The sequence below is a fragment of the Sturnira hondurensis genome, unplaced genomic scaffold, assembly GCF_014824575.4.
Source record: "Sturnira hondurensis isolate 20B ecotype Veracruz unplaced genomic scaffold, ASM1482457v3 Scaffold0008640, whole genome shotgun sequence".
Lineage (NCBI taxonomy): Eukaryota > Metazoa > Chordata > Mammalia > Chiroptera > Phyllostomidae > Sturnira > Sturnira hondurensis.
The window spans coordinates 24187206-24205121 of NW_028081271.1; the positions used below are offsets into that span (position 1 = coordinate 24187206).

The 17916-nt window shown below is 44.7% G+C and overlaps 1 protein-coding gene across 2 annotated transcripts in view; it reads right to left on the reverse strand.

Annotated features, from left to right (window-relative positions):
- The window catches only part of ABHD12 (abhydrolase domain containing 12, lysophospholipase), a 94792-nt gene that overhangs the window by 8937 nt on the left and 67939 nt on the right, over nucleotides 1-17916 (reverse strand). For both annotated transcript variants that reach the window (XM_037055512.1, XM_037055513.1), the window contains 4 exons: nucleotides 14559-14664; nucleotides 9599-9718; nucleotides 6329-6359; nucleotides 2337-2382 (listed from right to left, as the gene is read on the reverse strand). In XM_037055512.1, coding sequence (XP_036911407.1) covers nucleotides 2337-2382; nucleotides 6329-6359; nucleotides 9599-9718; nucleotides 14559-14664 — 303 coding nt within the window. The remainder of the gene's footprint in view (nucleotides 1-2336; nucleotides 2383-6328; nucleotides 6360-9598; nucleotides 9719-14558; nucleotides 14665-17916) is intronic.

A 17916-nucleotide genomic window follows, 5' to 3' on the forward strand; every position in this document is an offset into this window, starting at 1 on the left:
ACCATAACTTCAAAAAGAACAGGTTCTGCTGCATAAGCAAAAACTCACAGAGTAAGTGAGCACAAGGTGCCTCCCTGGATGTCCAAGACCCCACATTAGGGAAGAAGTCACATAAGAGAGAAGACCAGACTGTGAACCTCAGGGCACAAGTGAGAGGCAGAGGCGCAGGGACAGGTAGGAACAAAGAGAGACAGAGTGAAAGGGACAGGGAGAGCCACTTTGAAGCAGAACTTTCTCTCTTGCAGGGCTTAAAAATGAAGAAACTCATTCTTACTTAGCAGTAAGAACTGCTAAGAGAAAATGCTATACCAGATACCATTTCTTGGTGAAAGCACAGTGGGGTAAAGAAGGAAAAAGGCTGCCCCTTCTCATTATCCCGAGGGATAGAGTACAGCAGGAACAGAAAACCCTTTTTTGCATGGAGAAAAGGATGAATGGGTGAGCCACTTTTTAGACACTCATTTCAGTTTTTCCCCACCCAGAACTTTCAACCTGCTGAAACAGTCCTCCATGAAAGCACCATTCTTGTGGTAGGTAGAATAATGGCCTCCAATAAAGTCCATATCCTCATCCTTATCCCTGGAACTTGTGAATATGTTATGTGGAAATGAGGCAGGTTAATAAGAAACTAGGAAAATTTCGTGGCAAGTGGAATGAGGAAACTGAGACAAGATGGCTGAACAAGTGGTAAAACAGCTGAGCAATTAACCGCCAGCTGATAAATCACAAGAATATCCTTCCTAACCAAAGAAATCCAAGAGAAGGTGGTTTTAAATTACCTTAAGGAACTGGATAAAAAAATAGTCAGAGCCAGACTAATCGAAGATAAAGGTATAAAACCAACCAGAAAACCACTCAGGCCTCATTATACACTCACTTTAATACATCAGTATACTAAATGACAAACCCTGAAATCTAATGAATATTCTGTTGAGTTTATACCCTGGGAACTACCCTAAAATTCTGGCCTATAGAAAATAAAGAACACCAGTGCACTCTCTTCTTTGAGCCTACCTGTGCTCCCTTTTCCTCATGCATGTACTTTGCTTTTATCTTAGGCTCTAAGAGTCCCAATGACACTTGCACACAGGCAGCTCATCCCTGGTTCACCCCTGAACCTGTCTCCATGGGCCCTTCCTTTGCCTCACAGCCAGCCACAAGCTTTAATAAACTTACTCTCACTTTCACCTGCCTCATGTTTTGACACTTTCCCTGCACAAGTTAAGAACCTGGAGGTCACCTGACACTTGAAAGGTTCCAGACTGTGATGGGCAGGCCAGTCCACTGTGTTTAAGTGGTCAGGAAAGAGAAGGGGAAATTAGGTTGCATGAGTACTGAGGCTGCTAATCAGCACACCTTGAGATGAGAGAGTATTCTGGCTTATCAGTGTGGGCCAAAAGTAATCTCAAGGGTTTTTAAAATGAAAAAGAGAAACAAAAGCCAGAGTCTAAATAATGCAGACGTAAGAGGCCAAATAGTCAAGGAATAAGGGCAGCATTGAGAAGCTGGAGAAGGCAAGAAACCAGACTTTCCCACAGAGCTTTCTGATGGAACCAGCCTTGATGACATCCTGATTTTAGCCTAGAGGCTAAAGATTTTGGACTTCTGACCTCCAGAAATGCAAAATAATAAATTTTTGCTATTTTAAAATATTAAGTTTGTGGTAATTTGTTACAGCAACAAGAATAACTAACATAATACCCATATCCTGGGTCTGAGGATATGGACAATGACCTCCAAAGTCAAGGTAAGCCAGCAAGCAGCCTTTGGCCATTTGCTCTCTCCACCTGAGGGCTGGGTAGGCATACACTTCTTACACAGCTGCTATTAATACAAAGCATTTTCCTTGTTCATTGAGGTAGAATGTTCTTAGCTTACATCAAACTGTGGGTTCTTGATCTTTTCAGTGGTAAGCCCTCTGATTTATTCAAGAAAGAAGAAATACCCAGGGAGCAAAAATAAGAATCTTCTCTCTTAAATAGTTCTTTTCCTAACACCAAAGAGACAAGGTCCCCTAAGCATAAAACTTGTATGATGTCCAGCTGCAGAGAAAGTCTGAGTCCAATAAAGAAAAATGACAGAATCTTCAAGTTGCTCAGAGGACACATGCTGGCTGGGGTTCCAAGTGCCAGTGCCTCCCTATAAGAGGGACATCCCTGGCATCTGTATGCAGAACACTCATTGAAGAACCTGTCCCCGTCTACTACCTTAACACACAGTTACCATAGATCAGAAACCTGCTAGATATGTCTGAGCCTCAAAATGATGCTTGCATATCAAACATTAACTGGAGGAAGTGGGAGGGCCAGGAGATGTAATTTCAAAAGAACCCTCACCTCTGTAGTCAAAGGTGACCACATGGTAACCAAGGGAACTCAGCACCTGTAAAGTGAAAAATAAACATCTGGGCAAAAAATCTACAAGTCTTGGACAGAGGGCAACTTGCCCCTAATTAAACCCATCTTGATTTCTGTCTTTATGCTCTGCACACAGGGAGTACTTAACAAAGACTTGTCATTGCCTTGCCCCATTCCCAGTGTGATCTTATAAAACCCAGTGCCAACTGCTGCTACTGTACATACTGACACCCTCCACCCCCAGCAACATGAGGAAAAAAAGCCTCTCCCTTGGCTCAGTCACACTGGCACCTCTGCATTCAGGGTTTACAGTTGGTCCCCTCTTGGGCAGAAAGTGGGAGCTCTGACTACCCATCAACCCAGGAAGAGGTACTCCTAGCAACCTAGTATATTTCATTGAATCTTTTCTGTTATTAAAAAAAAAATCCTTCTAGACTAGGTGACTTCTCTCACTAGATCCCTACTTACAGCCTCCTTCCTCCCCTACCCCCACTCACCAAGGTAGCTGGGGTGTGCCTAAAGTTATGTGGAAACTGCCAGCCACCAAGTCACTACCTGCCTGTGCTCCTTTCTCCTTAGACTGCCCCACTGCATCCTTCTAGCTCCCAATCTCCTGCAGATCCTACCTTCTCCAGAGTCACACCTGCTCCTGGTGTGAACTATTCTATAAACAGAAACCTCCAAATGGGACCCACAGTTTTCCAAGCATTCCCCTTTCCTGACTTGATCTAATCCATACAAGGAAAAGAATGTTCCACAGCCCAGAGCAGTCCCCCCAGTATGATGGACAAAGCAGTGTCCACATAGTACATGTTCCCACACATGTGCTTATGTCCCTTTCTGCCCTGCAGCAAATGCAGATACACATCTCAGAGGGTGAGGGAGACAGGCATAGTGGCCCTGGACATTGGTAGCAACTGCACATTTCAGGCTCCTAGATGCAAATAGCTGGTGAAGATGAAGACGAAGTAGAAGGCAAGGTCTCCATGCTTGCCTGCAACAGCCCCCTTTACCTGGGAAGACCAGCTAGGCTTCCAATCAATAGGCCTGACATCTAATTTTTTCTTTAACCTGTGTTTTATGGTTTTTCTTATATTCATTTTTATTTTTTATAGTTTTATTTATTTATTTTTTAAATATTTTATTTATTTATCTTTAGAGGGGAGGGGAAGGAGAGGGAGTGAAGTATCAATGTATGGTTGCTTCTTGTGACTCCCCTGCTGGGAACTGGCCTGCAACCCAGGCATGTGCCCTGACTGGGAATCAAACCACAATCGTGTGGTTCTCAGGCCTGCGCTCAATCCACTGACCTACACCAGCCAGGGCCCATTTTTATTGTTAAAAAATATATTTTACTGATTATGCTATTACAGTTGTCCCATTTTTTTCTCCCCTCTATTCCCCTCTGACCTGCACCACCCCTCTCCCCACCAGCACTCCCCACAACCTTAGTTCATGTCCATGGATCATATATATAAGTTCTTTGGCTTCTCCATTTCCCATAGAATTCTTAACCTCCCCCTGTCTATTTTCTACCTACCATTTATGTTTCTTATTCCCTGTACCTTTTCCCCCATTCTCTCCCCTTCCTTCCCCACTGATAACTCTCCATGTGGTCTCCATTTCTGTGATACTGTTCCTGTTCTAGTTGTTTGCTTAGTCTGGTTTTTTTTTCATTCAGTTGTTGATAGTTGTGAGTTTGTTGCCATTTTACTGTTCATAGTTTAGATCATCTTTTTCTTAGATAAGTCCCTTGAGCATTTCATATAGTAAGAGCTTAGTAATGATGAACTCCATTAACTTGACCTTATCTGGGAAGCACTTTATCTGCCCTTCAATTCTAAATGATAGCTTTGCTGGATAGAGTAATCTTGGATGTAGGTCCTTGCCTTTCATGACTTGGAATAGTTCTTTCCAGCCCCTTCTTGCCTATAAGGTTTCCGTTGAGAAATCAGCTGATAGTCTTATGAAAACTCCTTTGTAGGTAACTGTCTCATTTTCTCTTGATGCTTTTAAGATTCTCTCATCTTTAATCTTGTGTAATGTAGTTATGATGTGCCTTGGTGTGTGCTTCCTTGGGTCCAACTTCTTTGGGACTCTCTCTGCTTCCTGGACTTCCTAGAAGTCTATTTACTTTGCCAGATTGGGGAAGTTCTCCTTTATTTTTTCAAGTAAGTTTTCAATTTCTTGCTCTTCCTCTTCTCCTTCTGGCACCCCTACATCTATGATGTAGATGTTGGAATGTTTAAAGTTGCCTTGGAGGTTCCTAAGCCTCTCCTCATTTTTTTTTTGAGTTCTTGTTTCTTCATTCTGTTCCAGTTGAATGTTTGTTTCTTCCTTCTGCTCCAAATCATTAATTTGAGTCCCAGTTTCCTTCCCTTTACTGTTGGTTCCCTGTATATTTTTCTTTATTTCACTTTGCATAGCCTTCACGTTTTCCTCCATTCTGTGACCATACTCAACCATTTCTGTGAGCAACCTGATTACCAGTGTTTTGAACTCTGCATCTGATAGGTTGGCTATCTCTTCACTGTTTAGTTCTATTTTGGGAACTTTGATCTGTTCTTTCACTAGAGCCATTTTTTTTTCCTTTGGTGAAGCTGTTATGTTTTATGGGGCAGAGCCTTAGTTATTCAGCAGGGTGGAGCAACCCACATTGCTGGGTTGGGGTGCTGTATTTGGGGGAGGGGTAGGAGAGGGAACAATGCTGCTTGCCTAGCTGTGGCCGGCTTTCAGTCACTTCCCCAGCTACCCACAAGCAAATTGGGCACTTGTGGTCCTGATTTCCAGGTAGGTGAGCCCTGTGTACACCTAGGACCCTATGGGTCTCTCCAGCGAACACCCCTGTCAGGCTGGGAGTTTCTCTTGCAACCTCCACAGAATTTTTCAGTCACAGGTTTTGAGGCTTTATTTTCCCATATTAGAGCACTGGGCTGCATCATCTGTCTCATTCCCCAGTTGTTCTTCCTGGTTATCTGCACACAAATGTGGGACTGCCCAGTCCTTCAGCAGTTGCCTTGCTGCGCATCCTCTCAGCCCTGGCTTTTTGTCTCCACTCCTCCTCCCAGTCTGGATGAATGTTTCTTCTTTAACTTCTTGGTTGTCAAACTTCTATACAGTTTGATTTTCTGGCAGGTCTGGTTATTTTTTGTTTTTAAATTTGTTTTTCTTTTTTAAAAAGATTTTATTTATCTTTAGAGGGGAAGGGAGGGAGAGAGGGAGAGAAATATCAATGTATGGTTGCCTCTCATGTGTCCCCTGATGGACAATGGACTGCAACCCAGGCATGTGCCCTGACTGGGAATCAAACTGCAATCCTTTGGTTCGCAGACCTGTGCTTAGTCTACTGAGCTACTCCAGCCAGGGTTGTTGTTTTTCTTTTGGTTGTGTGAGGAAGCAAAGTGTATGTACCTATGACTCCATCTTGGCAGGAAATCCTTGAAATCTGATTTATATGCAACCAACACCCTATGGAGGTGAGAAACTTTTGTGCTGGTCTAATTCCTGAGCCTGAAACTTGGGAGTAAAGTACAACTCCCTAACTACTCTGTCCTCGCCATTCCTTTTATATATGAGTAACACACAATTTCAAACAGCTTTTATGTAATCAGCCAACGTCTGGCATAAGATCCACAAGGTTCATTTATGTGATTCTGGAAACTATCCCCGGAGGCAGCATTGTAAGAAGCACTCCATGGTGGAGTCATCCACAGAAGCAGTTCTCTGACCACCATGATTAACAACCAAAATAATTATGGACTCCCTTCTGTTCATGCTACCTGGAAAGAACAGACAGACAATGACACTTGGGCAATGCTTCCTCTGTTATAGACCATGTGGACTCTGTTCTTCCTGTTATACGCTGCCTGGACACTACTTCCTCAGTCATACACTGTGTTGACATTGCTCAACCCATCACAGACTGTGTGGATACTGCTCTTTCCATCATAGACTGTGCCCTATTCACCTACCTTGTAAAGTTCCACTCGGTGGTCACCTCCTCTAAAATGTCAGGGAGAAGAAAACAAGAATAGGTGTTAATGCATGTTCTCAAAGAGGCAGGTCCAGAGTCAGTACTGAAGCTTCTGGGTCCTTACTGACTTGATACCCAAAAATATATGGGGTGGGGGTCAATGGTGGAAGGTGACTTCCTCCTTGGGATACCCTAAGTCGCTCTAAGTTTTCCTCTAGCACTGTGCCAAGCAAGGAATACTCTTAGTACTTTGGGGATCTTAGTTAATTATTATCTTACTTTTATTTTTGACTAGGTAATGTATATGTATGGTATAAAACCTAGAACACACAAGAGGATACACAGCAAGCCTCACACATTCCTGCCTCAGAATTCAGCCTCTTTCTCAGCTTCCTAGTGTTCAGGGCCCAAGTTTAGACAGAAGCAAAGGTACTTCTTCACTTGCAGACACACAGCCACAGGGATCTGCCACACACACCTCTGCTTCTCACTTTCACTCAATAAATCACAGCCCACTCTCAGTGCACTCTTTCTAGTGGTGGTCACTTTGCTCATCTCATGGTCATTTGGCTCTTTGCCACCTGCTGTTGACTTAAGTTTTGCTGCCATAGCCAGGCTATGATGTCCTTCCACATATATGTGCCCCATATATGGGACTGGTTCCTACACAAGGAAATGCTAGTCAAAGGTGTGCGATCATAACCTTGACAATCACTGCTAAGTCCTTCAGACAATCACTGCTGAGGTCCCTTGCCTTCTACCCAGAGTATGTGAGAACAGCTATCTCCCAGCTACTCACCAAAGACTAATGTTTTTGTGGGCACTTTATTACTGAGGCTAAAATAGGCTTTCACACATCTGAACTACTTCACATCTGTATTCTTTGTTCAAGGACCATCTGTCCCTTTCTATTTTCTTTCCAATTGCTGGTCAGTTGTTACTGTGGACAGACAGACTCCAAAGTGGGAAGGGGGCCGCTTTCGGACAGGAAAGCATGTTATGCTCACCCTTCTCCAGACTCTACAGCTGTTTTCCCTTTCCTAAAAAAGATTTTACGTATTTATTTAGAGAGGGGAGAAAGGAGGGAGAAGAAAAGGGAGAGAAACACCAAAGTGTGAGAGATACATCAATCAGTTGCCTCCTGCACTCCCCCAATGGGGGGGGTGGGGTGGAATCTGGCCTGAAACCCAGGCATGTACCCCAACTGGGAATCGAACTGGAGACCCTTCAGTTCACAGGCTGGCACTCAATCCACTCAGCCACACCAGCCAGGGCTGTTTTCCTTTTTTATCACGAGTGTTGTGGCCATTTTGGATGTGTATGTAGGTGTAGGAGAGGGCATGTCCTTGGGAAAGACAAGAAAGAGATGAGGGAGGAAACCAATATAATGCAGAAATAAAAATACAAAGAAATGAGTTTCAAACCAGAAGGAAATACTGCACAATGTTTTCCATTAACTTTGGAAGAGTTCATGATGGCTCTTATCCAAATTTTCCAAATTTCCTACCTTGAACAAAAAGAAGGATTCAGGGTATAATACAAGGGTGGCAGAAGCCAGAGGAGTCTAAAGCTCAGGGAGTGGCACGGGTGTGGTCAAAGAGCAGGGGTGGGAGAGATCTGCAACACAGCAGTTTTGGGGACAGTGGGAGGGAGCAGCAAACCTTTCAAACTCATACTATTCCTTTAAGCCTGAAATTATAGCCAGATATTGCCTTATTTACCACATGATTGGCATTGCTTAACTGAAACTTACTAACACAATAAACAACAAAATTCTCTCATTTACAGAAGATCTGTTTGTAGCAACTTGCTCTTTAAAAAGCAGAAGAGAAACCCTCCCCAGCTTGTCCCAGACACAGAAGAAAGCAAATAACCAAGTGCATGCATGATTCAGTAGGGAAGTACTTCTATTCCCTTGGCTCACAAACCATCTTGTGGGCCACACTTCCTGGACTTCCTGCATGTCTTCTGCATAGCCCCTCTGTCCAGACACCCACTGAAAGGGCCTGCTTTCCCTTCTGGAAAGGCCTGTGCATTGTTCCCTCTGCAGGTTCTCCCTATAAAATGACCACCGCCAACCCCAGCCTGCCACCATGACCAAGGCACCAAGTGGTGGTCCTGCTCCATGCTGGCTCTCTGACATAACCTAAGGCAGCTGCAGCAATAGTGATCCTCCTGGGGGTTTCAGGCAATGCTTTATTCAGAAAATGCACCTTCTCTTCACCCATGCCAGCTCTACCACAGAGACCCTTTTGAGCAAAGCTGACCACATGGGGTGGAAGGAGCCTCCTTTATACCAAGGATGGTGGTAAGCTCCAATCTAGATAGTCTGAAGAACATGTCATCAAAGTCACTCTTGAAAAAACACCTAGGATAAACCTGGACAAGGGCTTACCAGCCACAGACAGTTGTATTTCATCACTGGCCCAGCAGGATGCACTGGCACTGCTGGCTTACAGCTGGAGGCAGAGAACTCACGAAAGTAACCATGACCTAAGAGCATGGTGGGGCCGCCTTGGAGGATGAGCCTGTCTGTTCACAGTCAGCTGGGATCTCTGTGCTGGACTCCTCTGTCTTCACCTATCTCTCCTTCAATGCTCTACCCTGCTTCTTCTCAGCACTTGCTGCCCATTATAGGAAGTATTCCTCCTTCTCCTCCTCCAGCAGGGCATGCCTGTCAGCAAGAAAGAGCCAACCTACCTGCAATCTTCATACAGGCTAACAGATGCTGCTATAGGACATGAGGCAACTTTCCTCAGGGCATGCTGGGGCCCTGAGGAGTCATACCACCCCTCCTTAACCCTCTGAAGGACCACCACTTTCTTACCTGCTGAGAAGGTAAGAAATCTTGTTCCTTAAATCAAGGGCCTCAGACAGCTTGCTCTTTAAATTACATTAGGAAGAAGGATACATATAGAGCATCTGTGTCACTCTGACAGAGACGCAGCCTTTTCTATCCCACCCCAATCAGTGTGAGCTATAGATAAAAGGTTTCTGATTAGAGTTTCCCACATCTTATTAACATGGTGGTTCCTAAGGAAACAGGGTCTGGGCCCACTTGGCACACAGCCCTGCCTTGTTCTGAGCCTGTGGGAATACTACTTCACATAAGTTCCACCTAGACGCCCACTCCCTGGTTCTGGCAAATCCCATAGGAACTGTCTCTTCTTCTGTTCCCCTATGTTCCCACTCCCTTTTTGCAGTGGGTCAGTAAACTCAACTGCACCAGCACCACAGGGAGGACATACGCATAGGCTCTTCTCCTCACCGGGTGCCTGCATTCCCATGCAGATACAGGATTATAGGGTAACTAGAAGCCAAGGCATCTTCATACCACATCTGGTCCTTCCCTTGAGCGGTCTTCCACCAGAGAGCGGGAACAGTGTGCCTGGAAACAGAAGCAGAGGGGAATAGCACCATCAGATGGTGATGAGTGTTGAAGGAACAACTGTGTAGCTCAAGTCATAGCTGAGCAGACAGCAGGGGACCAGTAGGCTAAAGAAGCAAACTGTCCTTGTCACCAGAATAAATAACTACTGAACTCAAAACTCCAAGGTGCAGGGATAGCTTTTGATGGCTGAATTGGAGATTTCCTGACTTGTAAATGGACCTCTATTGAGCCACAGAGGCTCACACTGGTAGCAGTTACCAGGGCTGTGCGGCAGGCTGTTTCTCCAGTAGGAACTGGAAGCTTGGTGAGGAAAGTTGCCACCTGGATTCGTCACCTGGGACTAGCACAGAATGGGCATTTAATAAATATTAGCTAAACAACAGCATTTCACCTTGATGCGGACCCCAGCTCGTGGGGCCCACCACATTGTGGATGAGACTAGAGAAATTCACATGGACTACCAAGTCCTGTGGAGGAAAAGGGACAGCATGGCTTCTCTCTCAAGAGGAGAAAAAGCCTTGGAGCACCTCGGCCACTCTCTCAAGGGGAGAGCACCTTGATCCTTGCCTTGATAGGCTTTTATTGCCTATCAAGGGAAGAAAAACTGGGCACATTACATGATGGTCCTCATTTACTATGCAGAAATAGTAATAGAAATCACTTTAGGTGGTTACCTTTTACAGAAAACAAAGGAGAGGATGCTGCTAATCACATCACAGAAGGATATTTGCAAATGCAAAGGGAAAAGTGGTTGAACTGTTTACACTCGTCCTTGGAAAGTTTAGCATAGATTTTAAGAAGTTACTTTAAAGATATGCAGTAAATATTAGCTGCCTCAATTCAGGGTGAGGGAGTTTTAGCAAAAAGCAAGTCTCAGAGCAGCCCAGGTACAATGCAGGCCTGATTCCCCACAGGAGACACTATCCGTGGGCGAGGGTCCTTTCTGAGCCCATGCCATACAGAGTGGTCTCCTATATCCCCTCATACATATCCATATTTTTGAACTGTACACAATTTAACTCAGTGTACTTAAGATAGTATCATGTTGTCACATGTGCTAATTCAGCAACACTAACCTTTATGAGCTGCACCAGAATCCTGGCCATCCTTAAAGCACATTTGCAATGTATAGCACATTCCCAAGCCTGCTCTCAAGCTCTCTGAGAGCAGACCCATGTCTGCAGGAGGAGGTGTTACAGGCTGCTCCACTGCATGGGTGAGCTGACAGTCAGCCATCTCATTCCACATCTGACCAGGGTTTCAGAGGCTCAGTCTATCTAGCCAAACCTTCCTTCAAAGAAATGCTTCACTTAATCTTAATCAGATGATGTCATATACTGTTAATCACTGGGGAAAGTCTGAATTAATAAGGTTTCTCTGTAAAACTTATTTAATTAGTAAGAATCTTTTAAAATACTGTTTAAGTGGTCAGTTTCTTATTTTCTAGCTCTTAAGTTTCAGCATCTCATTTCTAATATATGTTTTGACCTGTTCCAGAGATCACATTTTAGGTGGATCTGACCACTGTAATTATCACTCTCCTACAATTACAAACTTATAGGATATAAAGTTATATTTTAAAGCTGCTGGGGGCTGATTCATTTTCAGTAGCCAGCATACTCCAAACTTGGGGCTCACGACAAAAGCCCAGGAAGCTCAAAAAGGAGACCTATTACTGGGATTCTCCTCTTTCCTGCCAGGTGGATAACTATGCCCACAGGCAGGCAGCTGAGAATGAGCTTATGTCCTAGATCCTCCTCAGGTTTCCTTTGAGCCTTTGCTGGTGGGAGGATCTGATGAGGAGCCTGGTAGGGCAATTGGTGAACAAGACACTCTGGTCAAAAGCACGTGTCTCTTGGTTAGTGCTGCTGTCAAAGGGCTCATAGCACAAGACACAGATGTGGGGCAGGCAGCAGGTGCCCTCCAGTACACAGCCTGGCTGTCACTACCTAGAGACTCACCCTTGTCACTAAATACAACTTTCTCAGGTAGCTACTGTGAGAGCTTTGAGCCTAAGTATCAGCACCACAAACACCCCTCTGCAATAGGAGAAAGTTCATGAAGACTAAACCCCATGTGTTCAAAGCATAAACCCCCATTAAGCAGCAGAAAAGACAACCAATTCCCACCAGACAGTTCTAAGCAAAACAGGTCAAGCTTATGACTGAAGATGGAAAAACAAAGTGCCCCAGGTGCACAGAGTGGTGGACTAGAAATGACAAAAGACTCGAGAGTCCCAGCACCAAATGATAAGAACAAAAATTTCCCTCCTAATTTTATGTTCTGTACCCAGGACCATTATTACAGATGCATGAAATTCCTCACAATCCACACTGGGAAGCTATTTACAGCATTTCATTTAAAAGTTTCTCGGGACTTCCACCAAGGTGGAGGCGTAGGTGGAAACACTGTGACTTCTCCCACAACCAAGTTTGAATACAACAAAGGTTTGGTAAACAAAGACACAGCCAAGGAACAGAAAATTGAACCATACGGAAGTCCAACAACAACAACAAACCATTCAACCTGGACTGGTAAGAGGGGCGGAGCCAGCAGCGGAGTTGGGTAGGGCAGGAAAGATTCCTGGACCCAGGCGCGCAGGCAGCCGGGGTAGCAACGGTGGCAGCGTGGACCCAGTGAAGGTGGGGGGCAGGCTGGCCACGGTCACACATTCTAGCACAGATACGCCAGCAGAGGAGTGGGCAGTGAGGCAGACCGAGCAGGCCCCAGCTGGCGAACCCAGTGAGTGCACAAAGCGGCAGTGGGACGGAAGCGGGGCCTGGCGGTGGGAGGCAGCAGACCTGACCACCATTGATTTCCCTTGATCCCGCCCCCACATACAGCCTCATTACCCAGCGACTGAGTTGCCCCACCCTGGTGAACACCTAGGGCTGTGCTGCTCATACATAACTGGCAGGAACAGTCCAAAATATGGCTCAAGAAGAACTCAAAGCCCCAGAGCCAATAACTCTTAAGTGACCGAGAAATAGTGAACCTCTCAGACGCACAGTTCGAAACACTGGTGTTCAGGATGCTCACAGAACTGGTTGATTATAGTCACAAATTAGAGGAGCATATAAACGCTAAACTACTTGAAATGAAGGGAAATGCACAGGAAACCAACAGTGATGGAAAGGAAACTGGGTCTCAAATCAATGGAATGGACCAGAAGAAAGAATGAAACATCCATCCAGAAAAGAATGAAGAAACAAGAATTCAAAAAAAATTAGGAGAGGCTTAGGAACCTCCAGGACATCTTTAAACATTCCAACATCTGAATTATAGGGGTACCAGAAGAGGAAAAAAAACAGCCACGAGTGGAAAACTTATTTGAACAAATAATAAAGGAGAACTTCCCCAGTCTGGCAAAGGAAATAGACTTCCAGGAAATCCAGGAAGCTCAGAGAGTCCCAAAGAAGTTGGATCCAAGAAGGAACACACCAAGGCACATCATAATTACATTACCCAAGATGAAAATGAAGGAGAGAATCCTAGAAGCAACAAGAGATAAGGGGACAGTCACCTACAAAGGACTTCCCATCAGACTGTCAGCTGATTTCTCAAAAGAGACCTTACAGGCAAGAAGGGGCTGGAAAGAAGTATTCCAACTCATGAAATCCAAAGACCTACAGCCAAGATTGCTTTATCCAGCAAAGCTTTCATTTAGAATAGAAGGACAGATAAGGTGCTTCTCAGATAAGGTCAAATTCAAGGAGTTCATCATCACCAAGCCCTTATTATATGAAATGTTAAAGGGACTTATATATGAGAAAAAGAAGATGAAAAATATGAACAGTGAAAGGAAAACAAACTCACAGTTATTAACAACCACACCTAAAACAGAAGCAAACCAAGAGGACAGCTAGATCAGGAGTGGAACCATAGAAATGAAGAACACATGGAGGGTTAGCAACAGGGGAGTGGGAGGAGGAGAAGGGGGGAGAAGGTGCAGAAAATAGCATAGACAGTAGGTAGAAAATGGGGGAGGGCAAGAATAGTAGGGGAAATATAGAATCTAAAGAACTTGGGACACATGGTCATAAACTAAAGGGGGGAACAGTGGGGGTGCAGGGTGGAGGGGAATTAAGGGGGGAATAGAACAACTGTAATGGTATAATCAATAAAATATATTAAAAATAAATATTTTGTTTAAAAAAATAAAAATAAAAGTTTCTCACATACACAGTGGTTTTCTGAGACAGCAAGGAGACAATTTATGGCTACTGAAGAAAAAACCCAGCTAGCATAAGGGACACCACAAAAGATTGGTGAATTTTAATTTAGTTGTTCAAAAATACTCACTTATCCACATGAAACAAAACATTAAAACAAATGCCAAAGATAAAGAATTCATAGAGCTGAAGTCCAATTCAAATTTATGGCTACAAAAAGTAAGTACTAGGAAGATAGCAAAAACCACCATTACCATCTGCCAAAGTGTTGTATGTGAAAAGAAATCAAGACATTTTCAATATCTAGACAGTCCTTTCTGTGAAAAGAAATGGTATATCTCAAACTTGCACTCACAATTCTGTGTTTATATTTTCTTTGTTTCTAGTATTTTCTTTTCCCCTGGAAATAAGGCTCTCTACAAAAAGCAATCTGGTTTGCAAAGCTGTTTGAAAACTTCAGAAGAGTTTGGTGCTCCATTAGGATCAAATTTAGCAAACCTCTTTGCTTTGGGACTAAAGCAGGTGAAGATAAAAGTGCACATGCAACAGTTTCAGAGACCGCTGTCACGGACAACACTGGCCACATGGTACAGGACCCCTCCTGCCCCCTAGAGAGTTCACAGAATGGGTACCTCAACCCTGCAGCCACTTGCCCAGACACTCACCAAACTCCAATGGTCACATCTTCCTCTGGTTGGAGGTAGTAATTACAGGTGTGATTCAAACCTTGATCCTGTGGTTTTTTCAAGTCGATGAAATAGGGAACCCTCACTGTGTAGGACAAAGAGATGGAAATCAAGATTAGTGGGGTGGAAGACCTGGCCGGTGTAGCTCAGTGGATTGAGCGCAGGCCTGCGAACCAGACGATCGTGGTTCGATTCCCAGTCAGGGCACATGCTTGGGTTGTAGGCCAGTTTCCGGCAGGGGCCAGTTCTCTGCAGGGGATGCACAAGGAGCAACCATACATTGATGTTTCCTTCCTCTCTCCTTCCCTTCCCCTCTAAAGATAAATAAATAAAATATTAAAAAAAAAGATTAGTGGGGTGGACATACATGCATATAGCAGAGGTGAAGTTCTCAAAAAAGTGCCAAGGCTTTTGCAACACAATACTGCCCGGTGCACTAGGCCCTCTGGCCTCAGGTAGAGTTGTGCATTAGCCTTCACTGGGACACTGTGAATGAATCTACAGAACTTCCAGCACAAACAAGATCTAATTAGAGACAGACACACTGAAGATTGTTCAAGGTGTGGGAAGATACATATGAGGAAGGCAAGATCCCTGAGAGACCTGAGGGTCAATGCAGGCATGAAAGAGGCTTGAGACAAGGCCAGTGAGGCCTCCAGAGGCAGCTCAGAAGAGTTGTAACTGAAGGCAGGAGCCAGGGTGTTGGTGGGAGGGATGATGGAAAAGGTGACAGACGGATGTTGTTCTGGAGCTGGAGCCAAAAGACTCAGCCAACTGAATGTGGATGTTAGCCAGTTAAATGGGATTCTGAAGTTTCTAGTGCTGTTACTTACCACAGAAAAAATGGCAGAAGATGAGGTGTGGGTGTAGGAAAGTGGATGAATCCACAGAACCCATCTAGAGTTGACCACTGTCAAGTGGGCAATAGAGCAGGAGCCCTAAATGTAAAAAGTAATCTGCCAATCAGGCCAGATTCTGTGGTGCTCCCACACTATGGAAATCCTGGGGCCATTAGACAGAGATTAATCAGGGCCACTGACTGGAGGATTACAGGTAAGTGAGAAAAGCAGGGAAGAAGCAATGAGATCACAGTGTGTACTGCATAATTCCACACTGTTATTGAAAAAGAAGCAAATAACATCAACACCAACAACACCTATGTATGGCTGGAAAGAAATATAGAGAAACACATGCCAGGCTTTTAACAAAGTTGTATGTGTGTGATGTTTCATTTTTCCTTTATATTTGTACTTCTACTGCTTGTGGCAAACATATTTGAAGATATGGGGATACACACATGCCCTTTCCTCAAAAATTCCCTGGGCAAACATTTCAGACCATGCAGTGAGACAAATCCTCCCACCAGTGCTGCTTTTTTGTACCTCTAGCTTCTTAATTCATAGCTTTCCCAAGAAGCAGGGTAAATTTCTAAAAACTTTAATTACTTTCTCTTGAAAGAAAAATAGCGTCACATTTCCTAGTGCTTCCACTGTGCCAGCACCATGTTGTTGGTGCTGGCACCAACCACAGCACCTGTGGTACTCTCACAACAGCACCTCTTGTAATCTGTACACCATTGTGAGATAGGCTGATACTACTGCAGTTTTACATTTCTTGTTACCAGGCGACACAGGATAGAACTAGGATTTATACCTAGGCAGCCTGACACCATGGCCCACACTCTTGACTAACTGGACAGGAAGTTAAGAAAGGTAAACTGGTTCTAATCCTCATTAGCTCCAAGTGCCGTATTATGATTTGGTTTGTGCCTCCTCTTCCAAAAGGATACACTGAAGTGCTCAGATGTGACCTTATTTGGAAATAGGGTCTTTACAGAGATAATCAAGTTTGCTAGATAGATCTTGATCCAATACAACTGCTGTCCTTATCAAAAGGGAAAACTAGGACTCAGAGAAAGGACAGAAAAAAGTATGTAAATACACAGGGAGCCTTGTTGTAACAGGATGCAACCAAGAGGGGGCCCCCCAAAAGGGATTTGGAATGGGGTCCAGAACTCAAGGTGTCCAGGAAATATTAGGATGTCCCCACCCCTTCCTCCCCACAGGTGTGAGTTGGAGAAGGGACAAATGGAGTAGGGCCATTGAGAGCTGTACAGCCACAGCTTTGCAGCTAATCTCTGGCATGGTCATTTAACATATCTATAACCTTTAGCTGGCTGCACAGATACACTATATAGCTGTGGCCATGCTCTGAGCCAGGGGGATGGAAGTGACTTCCACCCAAGATGTAACTGGGAGGAAGGTTCCCAAATTACAGCACATGCATGAGAGCTTGGAGATGACTGGCTCTACAATATGGAGCCACGCCTGCCCAGACCTGCTATGGCAGCCCAGTAAAGCTGGGAGGATATGGCAGTGCTGGTAAGTTTAGCCGATTGTGGGAAGGGTTGGAAATGGGGCTGCAGAGGAAGACTGGTGAGGGGATTTAAAACCCAGACTCGGCAGTCATGTAAGGGAGAGAGCCATGTGCTTCTGGCAGAGTAGGGACCCCCGCAGCCATGTGAAGGAGAGAGACACGTGCTTTTGGCCAGAGTGGGGACCCCTGCAGCTTAATTAGAGAGTATCACCATGTGGCTTCAGCAGAGAACTGCCACTTGGCTTTGGCAGAGTGGCGACCCCTGCCCTCTCCTAAGCTTTGGTGGAGAGAAGAGGAGAGCCATGCGGTTTTGGCCAGAATGGGGACTCCGCAGCTTTGGTAGAAGAGGACCACGTGGCTTTGTGGTGCTCCCTTTGGCCACGTGGCCTAGGAAGCAGGAGAGACTTTGCCTGGAAGAAGAGTAAAAGAACTCTTGCCAGTAGGCCATGAGAAGGTGCCACATGGCTTTGTATTAATTAGAGATCCTGCTTGGACAGCGACACAACTGATGGTGTCAGGAGCCTGAATCACAAGACGTTTGCTTCTTTTCCCGATATATGGTACCCCAAATTAGGGCAGGGGGAGAAGGAAGCACTGTGGGCGTCTGGGGGTATCCAAAAAGGACTTTGTTATTAAAATTTTTTTAAAAATTTTATTTATTTATTTATCTTTAGAGGGGAAGGGAAGGAGAGAAGGAGAGAAATATCAATGTATGGTTGCCTCTCATGAGTCCCCTGCTGGGAACTGGCCTGCAACCCAGGCATGTGCCCTGACTGGGAATAGAACTGCGATTGTGTGGTTCGCAGGCCCACGTTCAATCCACTGAGCTACACCAGCTGGGGCAGGACTTTCTTATTTTAATGAAGACATTAGGTCACTACTTTAAGTCTGTATAGAATTAAATAATAACATTTCCTTTCCTTTTCACAAAACTCTGGCACTGAGAGATGTCTTTCCTATC